At 37.0% G+C, this 16,787-nt stretch overlaps 2 protein-coding genes across 3 annotated transcripts; both read left to right on the forward strand.

The window, feature by feature from the left end:
• The first annotated feature begins 385 nt into the window (after positions 1-385).
• usp16 (ubiquitin specific peptidase 16) lies at positions 386-5,977 on the forward strand. Of its 2 annotated transcripts, none has more exons than XM_014475834.2 (18): positions 386-628; positions 757-824; positions 907-1,097; positions 1,185-1,288; positions 1,371-1,483; positions 1,833-2,065; positions 2,142-2,237; positions 2,337-2,467; positions 2,570-2,657; positions 2,838-2,919; positions 3,018-3,109; positions 3,509-3,562; positions 3,656-3,823; positions 3,931-4,585; positions 4,699-4,793; positions 4,871-4,957; positions 5,036-5,177; positions 5,575-5,977. In XM_014475834.2, the coding sequence occupies exons 2-18, from the start codon at positions 764-766 to the stop codon at positions 5,694-5,696; spliced, it is 2,514 nt and encodes an 837-aa protein (XP_014331320.1). In that variant the 5' UTR covers positions 386-628; positions 757-763; the 3' UTR covers positions 5,697-5,977. The 2 variants fall into 2 exon arrangements, with proteins under 2 accessions (XP_014331320.1, XP_023207417.1); XM_023351649.1 differs by having other exon boundaries at positions 386-600.
• A 56-nt stretch (positions 5,978-6,033) lies between these two features.
• On the forward strand, positions 6,034-11,917 carry LOC102229054 (transcription regulator protein BACH1-like). Its single transcript, XM_014475874.2, has 5 exons — positions 6,034-6,145; positions 7,937-8,194; positions 8,521-9,687; positions 9,769-9,975; positions 10,779-11,917. Exons 2-5 carry the CDS (start codon positions 7,955-7,957, stop codon positions 11,136-11,138), a joined length of 1,974 nt encoding a protein of 657 aa, XP_014331360.1. The 5' UTR covers positions 6,034-6,145; positions 7,937-7,954; the 3' UTR covers positions 11,139-11,917.
• Positions 11,918-16,787: the final 4,870 nt, after the last annotated feature.

Below are 16,787 nucleotides of genomic sequence, written 5' to 3' on the forward strand. Positions count from 1 at the left end.
TAACGGCCCGTCAGCGCTTCCGCCATATTGTGAGTGCCTTATTGGTTCCTTTTGGAAAGCAGATGTGCATATATTTGCTTCTTTCCCAAAGGAAACAAACACATTAGCTTACTTTAATCTGATTTGAGTAAGAACTTATTTAACAAAAAGATATGCTCATTTTGTAGTAGCATGTTGATCGATAAGACAAACATTTAAATAGTTCTACTTGCGTGCTTAGCCTACCTATGAAAATCTATTCACTTAATTTGACTCAGTTTCAAGGTAATACTCATATTCTAAAATATACTGTGTGTGCGTGCGTGTGTATGCGTTCCTCAGTAAAAAATGCCACTCACAATATGGGGGGCGTCATTCACGTACGATCCCGGAAGTTCATGTGGTGGTTCGTGTGGTTTCTATAACACACATCACATTTTTGTTCCTCTCCTGGCCGCATGTGTGTCATCTGGTGTTTCTGAGTCAAATCACCGTATCGGTCTGATCCAAAGTTATATGTATTTTGTGTACGTCTAATCGTTCCTGCTTTTATTATCGGAATAAGTTAATGATGTCCGGACTTAGGAGCCCAGCGGAACAAAGTAAACGAAACTGAAAACGGTAAAGGCTTTAGCCTCTGTTTGCGACAGTAAGTTGACTTTAAGAGTTTATTGTCACATTTGTTCTCTTGAAATGTTACAGTGTTGTGTGACTCGTTAAGACGTTCTTAGATAAACGTTGTCTCTTTGACGTTCATCACTAAATGAATTGACTTAGGTAAAGAATGGGAAAGAAGAGGGGGAAAGACAGGAGCTTCAGAGAGGATGAAGACGTTGAGTTCACAGGTACATTTTGAAGTCAGATGACTTGCATGTTATTTCATAACCTTCTGAAAAATATAAAAATGTTGTTTTTTTTATTGCATAGGTCCATCCTGCAGACATATTAGGAAAGGCACTGACCAAACTCTTATAAAGAAACTGTCAGCTGTTTCTGATTGGACGAGATGTCAAGAATGCAAGCATGAGGACAATAAAGAAAATATCAGTACGACCAAGTCAGAGGAATCTGAAGAGGAAACAGTTCCATTATGGATGTGCCTAAAATGTGGACATAGGGTGTGTTTATAATAGGTCTTTATTGCACTGATTTTTCTTTTCAGTGTATGAATCTTTTTAGATGACTATTCTCTTGTTTCTTACTAGGGATGTGGGAGAGATTCTGAGAACCAGCATGCCATCAAGCATTATGAAACTCCTCGGTCAGATCCACATTGCCTGGTGGTCGGTTTGGACAACTGGAGTGTGTGGTGAGCATGTTTTTTGTGTGTGATAAATGGGGACAAATATAATTTATTTAAACCACCGGTTTTTTGTTATATTTTCTTTAAGGTGTTACATATGTGATGATGAGGTCCAGTACTCGGGTACAGGGCAACTGGCACAGCTGCTGAACATCCTGAAAAAACAGATTTCTACAGATCCCATGAAGAGACCTCAGAAAAGTAGGTTGTAGTGAGTAACTGGATGTTTTATGCAAATATGGGATTAAATGTTTTTATTATTACTATTGATTTAGTAGATTTAATGTTTAGAGGACCTACTATAAAAATAACTTTATTCTCCACCTGAAGGTGGAGAATAAAGTCAGGGTGAAGATGTAGTCTACAAAGACTACATCTGTGCTTTATTGCTCCTTCTTAAACTCATCCATCTTTTCTATTAATAATAGGGATGCTTCAAAATTCTTGTTGAGACAAAGCACAGAGAGAAGGACAAGAAAAATCATAATTTTTCAGCCCAATGAAATAAATGACATGCACTTTGTATTACCAAATTGTTTTCCCGATTTAGGAGTGAAAGAGGATGTGGATCTGATGGAAATTAAGCCGGAGACAGAAGCTGTAAACATGGAGGAAAGTGAGGACAATGAGAACAAAGATGGCAGCAGTAGGCGGAAGAAAAACATCAAAAAGGAGAATGCTGTAAAACCCCAAAACCACAACGCACCTGACGAAAGCTACAGTGTTCCAGTGAAAGGGCTGAGCAATCTTGGAAACACGTGTTTCTTTAACGCAGTCTTGCAGGTAAAGTTGTGCCATTAGCATATTTTAGTCTAGAGAGAAGTCGGAGTTAATCATTTTTATCACTGTCCATTTGCAGAATCTTTCACAAACTCAACTCTTGAGACAAATTCTCAACAAAGTAACAGAAGAGAAAATGAGCCTTGACATTAAACCCGATGCCTCCTTGAATCTGGTATGTTTTCACTGTGCATAGCCACTTACTCACTCACGTAGACCTCACCCAGATTTTAGACTGTTATTAATAAAGTACATTTATTCACTCTGAGTGCAGGAGCCCATACTAGTGCAGTTAGACCAGCCTGGGTCTCTTACATTGGCTATGTGTAAGCTACTCAATGAAATCCAGGAGTCCAAAAGAGGTGTGGTAACGCCACGCGAGTTGTTTACACAAGTTTGTAAAAAGTGAGTGTCATTATTATTCAATGTTGGAAGTGCTGAACTTTACTTTTGGTTCTGTCCTTGGACGCATTAGAAGTTGTTCCTCATTTCCTCTAATCTCTGCAGGGCTGCCAGGTTTAAAGGATTTCAGCAGCAAGACAGCCAGGAGCTTCTCCGCTATCTGCTGGATGGGATGAGAGCTGAGGAACTTAAAGTATGCATGTTTTTAACGGATTTCGCTTTATATCACACCAGAAATAAAGTTCTCTCTTTATTTCCGACCACACCAGATACAGTATTTGTAAATAGTCATTCTATAAGTCCAATACACAAAATAATTTGGCTGGCTCCTTATGATTTTTTTCATAATATATATCTAAACTTTGTTCTGCAGAGAGTAAGCATGGGAATAACAGAGAGTTTGAAACAGTCAAGTAAAGTTACAGATGAAGAAAAGATAAAAGCTGCAGTTAAAGGTAAGCCGATTAAACCCTATCTTGCATGCATCAAAATCGAAGTTTTGATTTTGGTTTAGTAGTCTTAACTGTTTTTCCTTGTGTTCTATTTTTTTAAGAGTATGAGAAAAACGGAGTTCCTAAAAACTTTGTGGACCAGCTTTTTGGCGGTGAAATGACCAGTACAATAATGTGCCAGGAGTGCAAAACTGTGTGTACCTGTAGCACAGAACTCATTCACATTTGTCTTTCATGTATTTTATTTGGATTTTATCTGCTGTGCTAGTTAACACAAAGTAATCCGTCACTGGGAATTTGGAGGAAAATTGTACATGGTATTTGAAAGTTTTTATTAAAAAATATAAACCAAACTCAGCCATATCTGAACACTATTTTGCAAATCTGGCTTGTTTGGAATTTCTTCTATCGTCTCATTAACTCTGACCAGCAGGAAAGCCCTGCCACTTTGTCCACTTCAAAATTACATAGTGTAATGTAATTAGGATAACATAAAATCCTAATGAAATATATGGAAGTTTTGGATTGTAAAATGACAAAATATAATAATCCCCATCGCGATAATAGTCTTTACTCCCTCACTTTTTTTCAGGTGTCTGTTGTCACAGAGATGTTTTTGGATCTTTCCCTGCCTGTTTCTGATGAGGTGAAACGGATGTTTTCTTTAGACAATGAGTTGATATTTGTCCTAGAGATGTTTTCATTAGCATGCTTGTGTGTTTGTGACAACCTCTTGCAGGCGTACAGAAAGAAAAACCCCAAAAAAGTGTTTCCAAGGACCAGTGAATCAAGCCAAGATGAGAGAAATGGCTCTGATTTGATCAGCAGGAATGACGATTCTACAACCGGGGCCAGTAGCAAGTACCAGCAGAAAAAGGCTAAAAAGCAGGCAAAGAAGCAAGCAAAGGTATTTCATTAATTGCAAATGTGTAATTTTGTTTTGCAGCTTTTGTGTAAATTAATCTTTCTCGTGTGTAATAAAAAATGGAAATATACATTGTGTTCTTTTTTTAGCATCAGAAACGGCAGCACAAGCTGGAAACCAGAATAACTTTAGGAAATTCGACATTTCCAAGCAACGCAGAGGGTGACCAAATTGATGTTACTAAAGATGCAGAGGACACAGAGAACACTGACCACATGCCACATGAGGAAGACTCACTGAACGAACATGATCCTAAACCTGTCTGTGAATCTGAACAGGATCAGAATGTCGAGCAGGAGAACGAGGACGACAAGGATTCACCAACTGACGATGGCTCATTAGCTGAATCATCAGTCAGCAACCGTTTTACTGTCTTGTCAGAGGAGCAGCACTCGCACGACAGCGCTTCATGTAACAAAACACCCAACACGGATCTGGAAGGAGAACTGGACACGCAGTTGGCAAATCAACTGGAACAAGTGACTCTGAATGACGCATTCATAGAGGACCTCGAGTCCATGGATCCAGCCGTAGAGAGTGAAGACGAAGTGGAATACACAATAATAAACCAAGACCCAGAGTTTGCCTTCAACACCCTGTCCACCAGGACAAGCCCAGAGAAACAGGAGTGTTCAGTGCAGTCGTGTCTTTTTCAGTTCACCGAAGTGGAAACGCTCACACAGAACAATAGCCTGCTGTGTGTCTCTTGCACTAAGCGACATAAGAAGGGCGAAAAAACTGGAGGTACATAGGTTTACGCATCGTACTAACATGACCCACAAATATTTAGTGTTTTTAAAAGTGACCAAATGTAATATATTAAAAAAATATATATATTTTTTTGTTTATGGACTTAGGATCTAAAAAGAACATCTACACTGATGCCTTGAAGCAAATGTTGATCTCCTCCCCACCTTCTGTACTTACCCTTCATATGAAAAGATTTCAGCAGGTACAACAGCTTGATAAAGTGTATTTAAGCTTTGCTTTGTTTTTTTAAACACATTAACTTTTGTCTCTTTCTTGTAGAACGGTTACAGCATTTGTAAAGTGAACAGACACGTTCAGTTTCCTCTGATTCTGGATCTGGCTCCCTATTGTGCAGCCAAATGCAAGGTTAGTGCTGGAAATATTTCTTTATGGTTTGAAAACAAGCAGTTTTGCAATTACTGACAAATACTTTGTTCCTCACAGAATATTTATGAAGGAGGCACTCAGATTTTGTACAGCCTGTATGGTGTCGTAGAGCACAGTGGGACTATGAGGTCAGGTCATTACACAGCCTATGTAAAAGCTCGACCCGACTCTTTAAAATCCTCATCAAATGGTAAACAAGGTAGGTGCAGTTGAGTATGTCAGTGGGTAGAACAGATAATTTCTGAAAATAGTATTAGTGCCCTTGAAATTCTTCCATATTTGAATCACAGTCTTCCATGCATTTTCATGGGGTTTTATATATTTAAATGAAATCTTAAAACACAAAGCTAATGAAAAACATACGCAAAGACTTGCAGCAAAACATGATTCTACAAAGTAATAACTCCCAGGGTTGAATACAAATATAGGCCACATTTTCTAAAACATTTTTTTCATATATTTTTATTTCTACAGTAATTTAAAAACCACGAATCACTTTCCTACAGTAAAACACTACTGTTTTCACATAAAGTTTCTCTTTAATGTATACTTTTGCCAGGTGTATTACATTCAGTAATAAACAATTTCCCTTTTAGGAGACACAGACCTTCCCAGAGGATCCTGGTTCCATATCAGCGATACAAGTGTTCAACCCGTCAGTGAAAGTAAAGTTCAGAGCTGCCAAGCCTACCTCCTCTTCTACGAAAGAATCCTCTAATTTAACTGTGCATATATACTCAGGAAAGACCAACCGACTTGCTGCTTCGACTCCATGCACAAGAAATCCTATCTAGGACTTGTATAAATTTTGCATAAAGAATATTTGACAAAAAATATTTGAGTTACTTGTTGTTCTGCTAAATATAAGTCATTATATTCAGCATAATAAACATTAAGCCAACTGGGAAATGAGGGGCGAATGATAATCTACGAAATCTATAAATGCTTGCGTTTATTTTTATGATAATTTCTCAAGTAATTAAAAGCTTTAAAACCGGAGTCTTTTTGTGTGGAGTAGTTTCTCTGACGTTCACTGAGCATGCGCAGTAAGCGCTGTTTGGCTTTCCTGTTTCTAATGTCACATGATAAGAGGAAAGTCCAGCTTCGGTCGACCACAATCTCTTTCCCAAATTTACTTATGTCAGTGTCAGTCATCTAACATGGCAGGTCAGTGAATGTTTAACTCTTTTCTAATAAACATCGTTCGTTTAAAGTTATTAACGGATGCTCGTTTCTTAAGGCAACAACAGAAAGGAAGATGCAGTTAAAGCTAACGGTGTGGCCCGCCTTTCGCAAAAAAAAAAAAAACAACTCAGTTTTGTAAACATTTATCACTATAAATGTAATAAAGTGTTTGGTTTTGAAAGAAAATACGTAGGAGTCTGAAGAATTTGCATATATTCGGCGCTTTCCGCTGTTACTCTTACTTTTTAACTTGCCTAAACATGAGTCAGCATTTTTTGCTGTTGAACTTGTTTAAAGCTTAACTGTTAAACTTTAATCCATTTTGTGGGCAGGCAAGTTCGCATTGATAACCCTGCAACTAATTTCAAATAGGTATGTTCGCCATAGTATTGACAATGGCAGATTTGCTGTATAAAACATGTATTCTTTTCTTTTGTATTTTTATTCTAATCTAAACATATCAGCTGTTTGTTATCTTTGTATCTATACAGGTACCACTAGTAGAACATAAATGCGTTGTATTTTTCCATACGCTTAATGTATTGCCATAAGTTTATTTTTTATTATGACTTTGAACCGAAAGCTGTCGATTATCTTGATTATGGCGTAATACAGTATGTCGTAATATACAATTGAAAAAATGAATAGATATCAAAATGTTTAAAACATTAATAAACGTTTAAAGCATGCAGATTAAACATATTTAGTGAATAAAACATAATGTTTTGTCAATCCATCCGTTTTTCCTTGGAGGCGAGGGCCTAAAAATGCTGATTATAATTATGAAAACGACCTCAGCTAGGAGATTTATAATGCCTCTTAGCCAATAGCATTTATTGTTTAAAACCTCTTGCCATTATCAGACTGCAATATTTGCAGGTCATTAAAGGTTACTGACTTTTAGCATTGCTTACTTGTATACAAAAAAGTATTTCCCTGACTGACTAGGCAATGAAAAAAAAACACTATTACATTATAATATACCCTGCCTGACTAAAGAAAAGTCACCAAATAGTGCCTAAGCAAATAGCAACTATTAAGCAGCTACTGCAACATTATGTGCCCAAAGAATATATCAGATGAATACTTGAACATGCTGAATGATCAGGTTATTCCATCAGTGGATTTGTTTTCTTCCCTGATGGCAGTAATTCCCAGATGACAATGCCAGCATTTATGAGGCTCGAATTGTAAAACAGAAGTTCAGGAAGCATTAGAGATCATTTTTACACATGGATCGGTTCCCACAGAGTCATGACGACTATTGTTATAGTAGGAGGAAATAGAGGGAAGCTTGCCAAATTTATAAAACCATTCTGGGTCACAAATAGGTCTTCTAAATAGACAAAATTAAGTTACAAAGTGGCTTATAGACAACAAAGTGAATGTTTTGAAGTTACCATCATAAAGTTCTGATCTCAGTCCACATAGAAGGTGTTTACTCAAGTTGAAAAGGTGTAAAAGGTTCAAGCAGCTGACAGTTAAAGAAGATACATGGAATGAAGAAGAAAATTATAAAAAAGATCCTGTAGTTATTCTGGAATTTACCTTAAAAGGATCATTTTCAAACTGAACTAAAACAACAAAGAATTCCGACTGATTTAATAATCACATTTTACACTCATTGCTTGTTGTCGACTTGTAATATTACTTTATTCTGGCCTAATAGAATTTTGGCTCCACTTCATTGTGTGTGAAATAATGGTTAAAACATTATGCATGTTTTTGTCTTGTTTTTAAAAACTATTACAACAAGCTATTTTTGCCTCCTAGGATAAGCCTCTGAGAACCATGACTCTGCAAACTCCTCGCACATCAGCATTCACCTTTCAGTCTGCGTTGCACAGTGCCCACGTTCTCCAGTGTCTGAATGAGCAGAGGCAGCAGGACATCTTGTGCGACGTGACGTTGTTGGTGGAGGACCAGAGTTTTAGGGCCCATTGCTCGGTTCTGGCCTCATGCAGCGAATACTTTCGCAGTAGGGTTACTAGTGTCACCAGACAGAATCCCATCATCACCTTACCTGAAGAGGTTGGTGCTCCAGCATTCACCTAAATGATTTCATAAAACTGATAGTTATGTTCTGTAGATTACGTTAAAGCATCATCTGTTATGCTTTATGAATTACTTTGTGTTGGTACATCACATAAAATCCCAATAAAATGCATGGAAGTTTGTGGTGGTGACTTGACAGTTATTGGAATATATTTAAGAACATGCTGTGTTTAAGTTTATAAAAATTAAATACAGCTATTTTTATTGTAATAACCAGTGCTTCTTTACAAGGTTAGCCAAGTTTTATTTCAGCTTTTTATGGTGCCGATGCTTCTGGTTTAACAAATGTCCGTTTTCCGCAGGTGACCGTGGAGGGGTTTGAACCTTTGCTTCAATTTGCCTACACATCAAAGCTGCTTTTCACCAAAGAAAACATCCATGCCATTCTTACCAGTGCGGAGATTTTAGGATTTCGCAACTTGGAATCAGGTTGCTTTGATTTCCTCATCCCCAAGTTTTCAGAGAGCAAGAAAACCTCCCAGGAGGTCAGGAGTAAGATCTGCTGTCGTAGCTCGGAGCACGGTACCAGTTTGGACTCCTGTGTAGAAGGTAGCCATGCAAAATCATTTGAGTCAAACAGCTCAGCTCCTTCAGGGGGTGATGAGCAAACCGACTTCTCATCACAGTGCCCTCAGAGCACACAGGGTCAGACAAACAGTGGGGAGGAACACTTTTGTTTTGAGAACTGTGGGCCGCAAATGACTCCCTTATCTTTAGAGTTAGCAAATGGTGTGTGTCCCCTGTTGTCTCTGCCGTGCCCAGGCCCCGACAAAGCCGATCATTCCTCTCATTTTTGCGAAAAAGACATTTTACAGATAGGAGATGTAAGTGATAGAAGTGAGTTGAGGAGTGTGGTAGGGTGTGACGCACAATGTGAGCTGTCAACACCAGGGGATGAGAATCCACCAGAAATCACTGAGCCGGGAAGCGCAGATAATGAACCGACTGTTGAGACGCTTGGTGCTGAAGCCAGCTGTGCCCCAGCCTCCTGTCCACTAAAGACGTCAACGGCGGAAGATTGTACTGCAGTATTACAGCAGGATGAGGTTTGTCCTGAGCAGGGAGCTACTGGCGAGTTATCAGGACCTGCCTTAAACCCCCAAAGCTTAGAGGCAGCAAATGGAGAGCGCAGCCGTGTAGAGAGGGAAGTGGCCGAACATTTAGCTAAAGGGTTTTGGTCTGACCTGTGTCCAGGTCAGTCTCCAGCGCCATCCCTTGATTCGGCAAGCCAAAACAATTTGACCAAGACCTCAGACTTTCACTGGCTCAGACACTTGGATCTGAACTCCAGTGTAGGCGACTGTCCCTTCCTTCGGGACCTCGATACAGATGACGAGCCTAGTACACGTGCTGACAACTTTTCACAAGCAGAGAAGAGTCCCTGCATGTCCTCACCACTCAACTCTGGGGACGAAAGTGAACTGGAAACAGACGGGGACATGGAGGCCAATCACAAAAGAGCAGTAGAGGTCATTGTCATAGACAGGCAATTTTATTCTATAAGTTTAAATAGATAAAAGTAAATCTAACATCTCAGCCTTTTTTTATAGATTCAGCTCCCATTCCCGGTGGAGCAGATCTCTGAACTGAGCAGAAGTGCATTCCAACAGCTCGTTAGAGACCATAGCCTGACAAAAGAACAGCTTGAGTTTGTCCACGACGTCCGCAGGCGAAGTAAAAACCGTGTGGCAGCACAGCGCTGTCGGAAGAGGAAGCTCGACAGCATACACCAGCTGGAATATGAAATAAAAAAATTAGTAAGTTCACTTTTATGTCTTCAGTTTTCTTATTATAAATCAAGGGTTTAGTCATAACACTTGATAGGACCATCATTCACGTTAAATAAATAGTTCACGTCTGATAAAAGGGTAAAAGCAGTTATATTAGCTCCAATAGATAATCCTCTTGGCATCTTCTTTTGGCATCAATCTAAGACCAAACTACACTTGTAGCATCTAAACATTACTCATATTTCAAAAACATTTTTGGTTTATGCAAATGCTACTTTATGAACTTTTAAACCATTGTCACATTGCTTTGAGTGGTTATTTACACAAAGCTGATCTTATATTTAAGTAAATTGGTGGACCTAAAATTTTACTTCAGCTTAAGGGTGCGTTACTTTATTGATTTTAACTCTGTTAACCAATACTTCATATTCCCCTGATTAAACCATGATGTTAGGAAGTGTTTCTCTTTTTGTTATCTAGCTGTTGTTTCAGCATCTCAGTGACTGAAAATATAGACCAACTGTGGACAAAAATGGTACAATTAGAGCCTATCTAATTGGCCTAATACATTAGTATGGTGACTGTGATATGCTGAATTATAGTATCTTACTGAATATTGAAGGAAAGCAGTCTGTTGCAATTGTGGTATCGCTCACACCAATATTTTAATCATGAATGCAGATTTATTTTGGTGCAGAGTTGAAAGTATAATAAAAATATATATTTTTGTCTAAAAGAAACCTTAAAAAGTAAAAATGAAAATGCACAAACAAATGAGTTACTGTCTTTATATTCTTTTAATCTATCTGTGATTTATTCCTCTCTCACAGAAAAGTGAAAAAGAGCAGTTGATTCAGGAGCAAAAAGAGCTGAAGAAAAATCTTGCAGAGATTAAGCAGAATGTGTGTGGCCTCTGTAAGAGCGTCAACATCGAGCCTGAACAGGACCACTTGCAGCTTCTCGCTAACCTGTCTTCATCTGACTTTCCTGTCTCATCGCCCAGCCTTGTAGCAAATAACATGTCACAGCTTTCGGTTGAAATGGTGAGTTCCTCTTTAGAGCGTGGACCGATAGAACCACCTTTAGTTTCCATTCAAACTGCAGTGCCACAATCCTGCACAGCGGACACAGGCTGTCCTGTCTCTGCTCCTTCGCTCAGTGCCTGTTTGGACATGTCCAACAGCTTGTAATTGGGTCACAGTCTCAGTGTTATTCTGAAATTTACAGGACCAAAAAGCAAACGGTTAATCATCGTTTTACACTGCAATCCTCTTTTTGCAAATACTTCCTTTTTATTTCATTGACTCATGTCCTGCTTTAAAGGAGGAACTGAATCCAAACACAAATATGTATTATTTCATTTTCTGTGAATCTAACGGGCATTTCTCCACAATAACCACAGAAATAAGTATTCATGATTTCAATAGTAATGCACTGTACCCAAATGAAGTATTTAGAATGTTCCTAAGCTGAAGTTAGTTTTTCTCAGGGAAAATTACAACCTGATTGTATTTAAATCCCACTTTATGTATATTTTCCAGACAAAATTATTATTCATTGCGCTTTTTTTAAAATTAAACATGCACAAAAAAATTAAGTGTTCAGTAGATTACAAATAAATTTTAGAACTAAACTACCTTCTCAGCAGCATTATGCAATTGCACATGCAGACTAATTTTCCTCCTCTTAAATTTTGTGTAATACAGTAGTTCTATTAAATTTGATAGTGTTTTGTGAAAACGTTAGAACTTATCTGCTATGAATAAAAATGTGCCTTATGCTTCAGTATACTATCAATTCAACAAGATTATGTTGTTTAATGAAAAAATGTTTATTGTCTTAAGGAATGTTGCACATTAACCCAATACTAAGGTTGATGGCATTATCTTTAAATGTTAGTTCTTCTGCATGTTGAGCATTGTTTTTATAAAATGGTTTTATGAATTACAAATTCAAATAAACATTTTGTTAATAATCAGTTTTCTTTAAATCATTTTAACACACCACAGTGGGGGATTTTTTTCTGTTTTCTGTACTTTTGCAAACTTTGGCCAGCAGATGGAAGTGTAGCTCTGCCTCAAAAGCTTAACTTTATTGATTAAGTACAAAAGTCTTCAAATTTACAATTTATTTTGGATTCTTCATACAAATTACCATTAGTAACCTTATTTTGCAGGCTATTAATTTTGAATAGTTGATGGAAAAAAAAAGCAAAGATTGCAAACAACATATAGGGTTGATCGCATAAAGCCCAAGGTATTACGGTGCAGTCATCGTATTCTTATGTAACCAAATTGACCAAATGAGCATCATATGGCCTTTTGCTCCTTTTGAAACTCAAATCAGATTACTGAACTGAGACACACACACTCTCTCACTAAAGTCCCCTGTCATATGGAGAAAGCAAAAGAAACTATTTGATTTTAAATTGTCCAAACCATGAATTGATGTGCTTTTTAATCTACAAGTATTGATATGGCTTATAGACTCTTAGAACAAGAATGTGGTGTTATTTAGAAATGCATAACCTTTAATAAAAAAAAAATACTGTCCCTAAGATACAGTCATAAAAACATTATGATACTCACAAAGTATTGCCAAATCCTTTGTGGAGTTTATTACATCAATCTAGCTCTTCTGAAGAAGAAAAGTGTTTTCGTAGTTAGTCAATGTGAAAGGAATTTCAAATTGAGCATACAGGAATGTTTTAAATAAGATACAGATTACCACACAAGTGTTTTCTCCTCTCCTGAAGCGCCATTGTCTGGCAACTTTTGGATGCGTTCCTTCTGCACCTGAAGCAAAAGACTGGACTACTTGTTATCAGATTTATGTTTGCTGCAGCACTATCTGGCACACAGTTGTTTTAATGGGATGGTATTATATATTTTCCAGGTGCTGCATAGTTTTATTTTGTAGCACAATCAACTAACTATGTTACCTTCAATTGTTATAAAAAATGCTACGTATATAGAAAACATGACTCAAAAGAAATTTGACTTTGTAATTTGACGCCATGAAATTGGGCATCTATCTCTTTAAGAAGCTCCTACTTTTTCCCTCAGGAAGTCATCACACAATCCTTCTCATGTTGTTTACATCAGTTATTAGAAGTGCTGGACTCAGAAGTAGTTCCTATGATGAGCTCAGCAGACTCGCAGTTCCAACAGATGTTTGCTTACTGCTGCTGCTGCTGCTAGTCTGATGGAGTTGAGTGGAGATGTTGTTAGGGAAGAGTGCTCTGTGACATGGAAGTTTGGCTGGAGATTGTAGCTCCAATGAGGAGCCTTGTGGAAATAGGCAGCACTTTGTGAGAGCAAACATTTAGGTACCCGCAAATGGTTGCTGCAGGAGAGTCAAGGATTCCTAAAACATGCATTAAAAAATCTAAACAACACTCCAGGTATGTTTTTGATGAGGGAATAACATAATATGATATAAAGCTCATACTCCCCCTTTAAGACTGCCATTACCAGACTTTGTAATATTATAAATTGATAAAAGATTGAATTCAAAGTCATTGCAAACTTGTCAATAGGCTTTTGTCCACTGATACTTAATTTTTTTAATATTAGTTGAAATGTAATGGCTTTAACTTATGAATGGTAAAGTAACTTTAAAAAACCTTTGCCTGATATATTACCAAGTTTAAGCATTGCATATAGAACAACAAAAAGAAAGAATTTTGTCATTCAAAAATAGACAATCGCAACTTCCAAATCAGCAAGGGAAAAATTCATTTGTAAAATTGTCTTCACAGAAAGAATAGGGGTCTAATGCTCAGTGTTTGTGTGTTTTAAATACAGTTTAGATCTTGGAGCATTGTAATGCAAAAGTAAGATTATCCTGTTTTTCAAGCTAAACGGGACGAGAGACTTGATTTGAGGCGGAAGCAGCTGTGCAGCATGGCAAGGTCAGAAGCCCATAATCCGCGGCCTCATTCATGCAAGATTAAAAACCTGCTCTGAGTTCTGATTAAGAACGCAGGGTTAGAAGATTAAAGACCAGCAAACAAAATGAAAGCAGTTAAAGCCCAATCCTGGAATTCATCAGAATACCAGAACCTTAAACAGTCATATCGTGAGATTAATGCAAAGCCTGCTGTATCTGTCTTGATGAATCTTCTGTGTCAAAGCCGAAAATTCCCCTTTTACCCTAAAATCCAAAAGATCTCTCTGTGTTGGCATTGTTTGTTTGTTTTTTTCTGTCCTTCACACCATCTCAAGCTCCAAAATTCTAAAATTATTATTATGACATGACTCAAATTATTATTGAAGGATTTTTGTTACATATATTTATTATTTAAATAGATAAATCTACTTATTTCTTAGTAATTTCTGTATATCTAATCCTTAACCTCTAACAGACTTTGCACCTAGGACTGGAAGTGATGGAAGTAAGAAAATAAAGCATTTCAAAGTTAGTTTGTGAAAAAAACATTAAAGGTCATGATAACAATAAATAAATACCTTTTAATGTGACATACTGTTAAATAAGGTTTAAGCTAATTTTTTGTCAAGACATACCAAAAAGTATGGTTTTTTTATATACCGGTACTTACTTTTTTTATTACACCATTTTTACCTAGCGGAGATGCCAAAATGACCAGAATTGTAATGTAAGAATAACATCCTCACCTTTTCCTCTACACTGGCAGTTAGCTTGTCAAGTATCACCACAACAAAGGCAAAGTAAATTGTGAAGATGCTGGTTGAATCTGGTAAGAGTATCATTGACCACACAATGAATAGAATCCTATACAGACATTAACTGAAACACCTCTCAGAGAGAAAGAAGCCATTACTAAATCTACACTTTTTCAGACTTTGCAATAATGCACAGGAACCCTGTAATTAATATTGATATAAATAATAAATATTAAACAAATTGAAGTACATGAGTTCTTGCTATTCCTCACAATAAAGAAATAAACAGTGAACTGTGCAAATTTATAACATGAACATTTCTCCAGCATAGGTCAAGATACTATAAAATGACACAATACTTGAATCAATCCCAGTTTAAGATCCATGACCTCCTCACAAAGTCTTAAGCTGTTGAACTACTGCGTTCTCGCTGATTACATACCGAAATGACTTTAAACTTAAGTTTGATCGTGGGGCTGTGCCCCATTCACAAGATTATATAAATGAGGTCCATAGTACTGTGATCTCAAAGAGAAATGAGAGAAAGCAGGGAACATGCTGACCCTAGTTAGCTAGAAGCCTGATATGCAACAGTCAGATTAACAGCTGCTTGAAGTGTGACAAATTACACACTTGCTGGTGTTTAGACTTGACAATCATCCCGGTTACACTGCGAACACTACATGAACAAATTAAAGAGAACATAAGTGAAGCATTTCATAGAGGTGATTGCAGGAGTTGAGATTATTTAACATAACAAAAGTTTCAAAAGCTTTTGGGGAAACGCAAAAAGCCATACAGATAATGTTGGGTTTTTTTTGGGTTTTTTCTTGATTCAGAAATAAGTCATTGTTGTTTCTATGTTACCACAGAAGAAAATGTCGCCTTATTGTTATTTCCTTTCCAAACGTAACCAACACAAATATTGTGTATTCAGCTGCAAAAATTTGACTGGTCTTTATGCCTATGCCTGATTTCTGTTTGCATTAAGGGGCAATTAATTCTGATGATTAATTGTTCATTAATGCAAACAGAAATCTTAAAAACTGGTCAAAACAGAACAGCAGTTCTAAAACCAGGTTTATTCTTGATCAGGATATTTCGGCCATTCATTTGGCGGAGTCAAGATGCTTACTGTCAATTCTGCTTATTGAACTAAGAGCTACAGATTACCGTATATTGAATTGGAATCATCAGCAAAACTTTCATCTGTCCAATGTTATGATTGCAAAGAAAATCTTGAACACATTATTTGGTTGCCTATAATGTTTTAGGTGTTATGAATTAATATTCTGATTGCCCATTGGATGGAATTTGACTGCTCTTTATGCCTGTGCTTGATGTATATTGATTGCCAAGATCCCGAGAGTCCATACTACTCTTACAGAGTAGTATTCTTTCTTTCACACAAATGCCTGTATTTTCATGCTTTAAAAACAACTCAAGCAATGACGTTTTAAGCAAAAAAAAAAAATTAGGTTACCTTCCTAGCAGACTGACTTAACACAGGAAATTTTCAGTCAGATTAAAGGTGACAGGTAGAAAATAAGGTTAAATGTCTAATGCATTTCTAAATGGTAGCACTCTTTTAACCACAATTTTGACAATGCACCACAAAACATTTGCAAACATTTCAGATATCCCTAGCTGGAAAACTGGGTTAATTAATTTTTCCCTGACCTGCTTTATTTCTAGCCAACACCACAGAGAGTTGATTTTGCCCCTTTTCTTTTCCTTCACCAAAATCACCAGCAACTTTCAGGCAACCTGCTTAGATCCTCTGTTTTTTTTTTTTTTTTTTTTTTTTTTTTTGAGAACTCCAGGTTTCATAAAAACATACACATTACTTTCCCATTAATGTCTGAAGTGATTGCTATTTAATATTTAGCTTTCCTGAAACAACATCTGTTGTAAAGCAAAGGTGGAATATTTGAGAAATTATCAGTTAAGTGCAGTGACAGATCTCTGATGTTGTTGGTTTGTTTGTTTCTCTTCCAAAGACCCAGTGAATGTTGTTAGAGTGTGTAGGATCAAGGACTCCTTGAAATACCAGGACATTTTGAATGCAAATCTGGTGTATTTTGCCAGCAATATGAAAATAGCTTCTCATTTGAGCATTCAACAAGATGAGTATCCATCACACATACGTACCTATTAGAGTTTTGTATTAATACCTCTTATTCGTAAAAAATG

The sequence above is a fragment of the Xiphophorus maculatus genome, chromosome 18, assembly GCF_002775205.1.
Source record: "Xiphophorus maculatus strain JP 163 A chromosome 18, X_maculatus-5.0-male, whole genome shotgun sequence".
Taxonomy (NCBI): domain Eukaryota; kingdom Metazoa; phylum Chordata; class Actinopteri; order Cyprinodontiformes; family Poeciliidae; genus Xiphophorus; species Xiphophorus maculatus.

Excerpts from the sequence above, each read along its gene's own strand:
- usp16 (XM_014475834.2), top strand. The coding sequence starts at position 764 with ATGGGAAAGAAGAGGGGGAAAGACAGGAGCTTCAGAGAGGATGAAGAC. Across the intron at positions 3,824-3,930 it reads AGGCAAAGAAGCAAGCAAAG|CATCAGAAACGGCAGCACAA; the intron begins GTATTTCATTAA and ends TTCTTTTTTTAG. Across the intron at positions 4,958-5,035 it reads ATTGTGCAGCCAAATGCAAG|AATATTTATGAAGGAGGCAC; the intron begins GTTAGTGCTGGA and ends TGTTCCTCACAG.
- LOC102229054 (XM_014475874.2), top strand. The coding sequence starts at position 7,955 with ATGACTCTGCAAACTCCTCGCACATCAGCATTCACCTTTCAGTCTGCG. Across the intron at positions 9,688-9,768 it reads ATCACAAAAGAGCAGTAGAG|ATTCAGCTCCCATTCCCGGT; the intron begins GTCATTGTCATA and ends CTTTTTTTATAG. Across the intron at positions 9,976-10,778 it reads AATATGAAATAAAAAAATTA|AAAAGTGAAAAAGAGCAGTT; the intron begins GTAAGTTCACTT and ends CCTCTCTCACAG.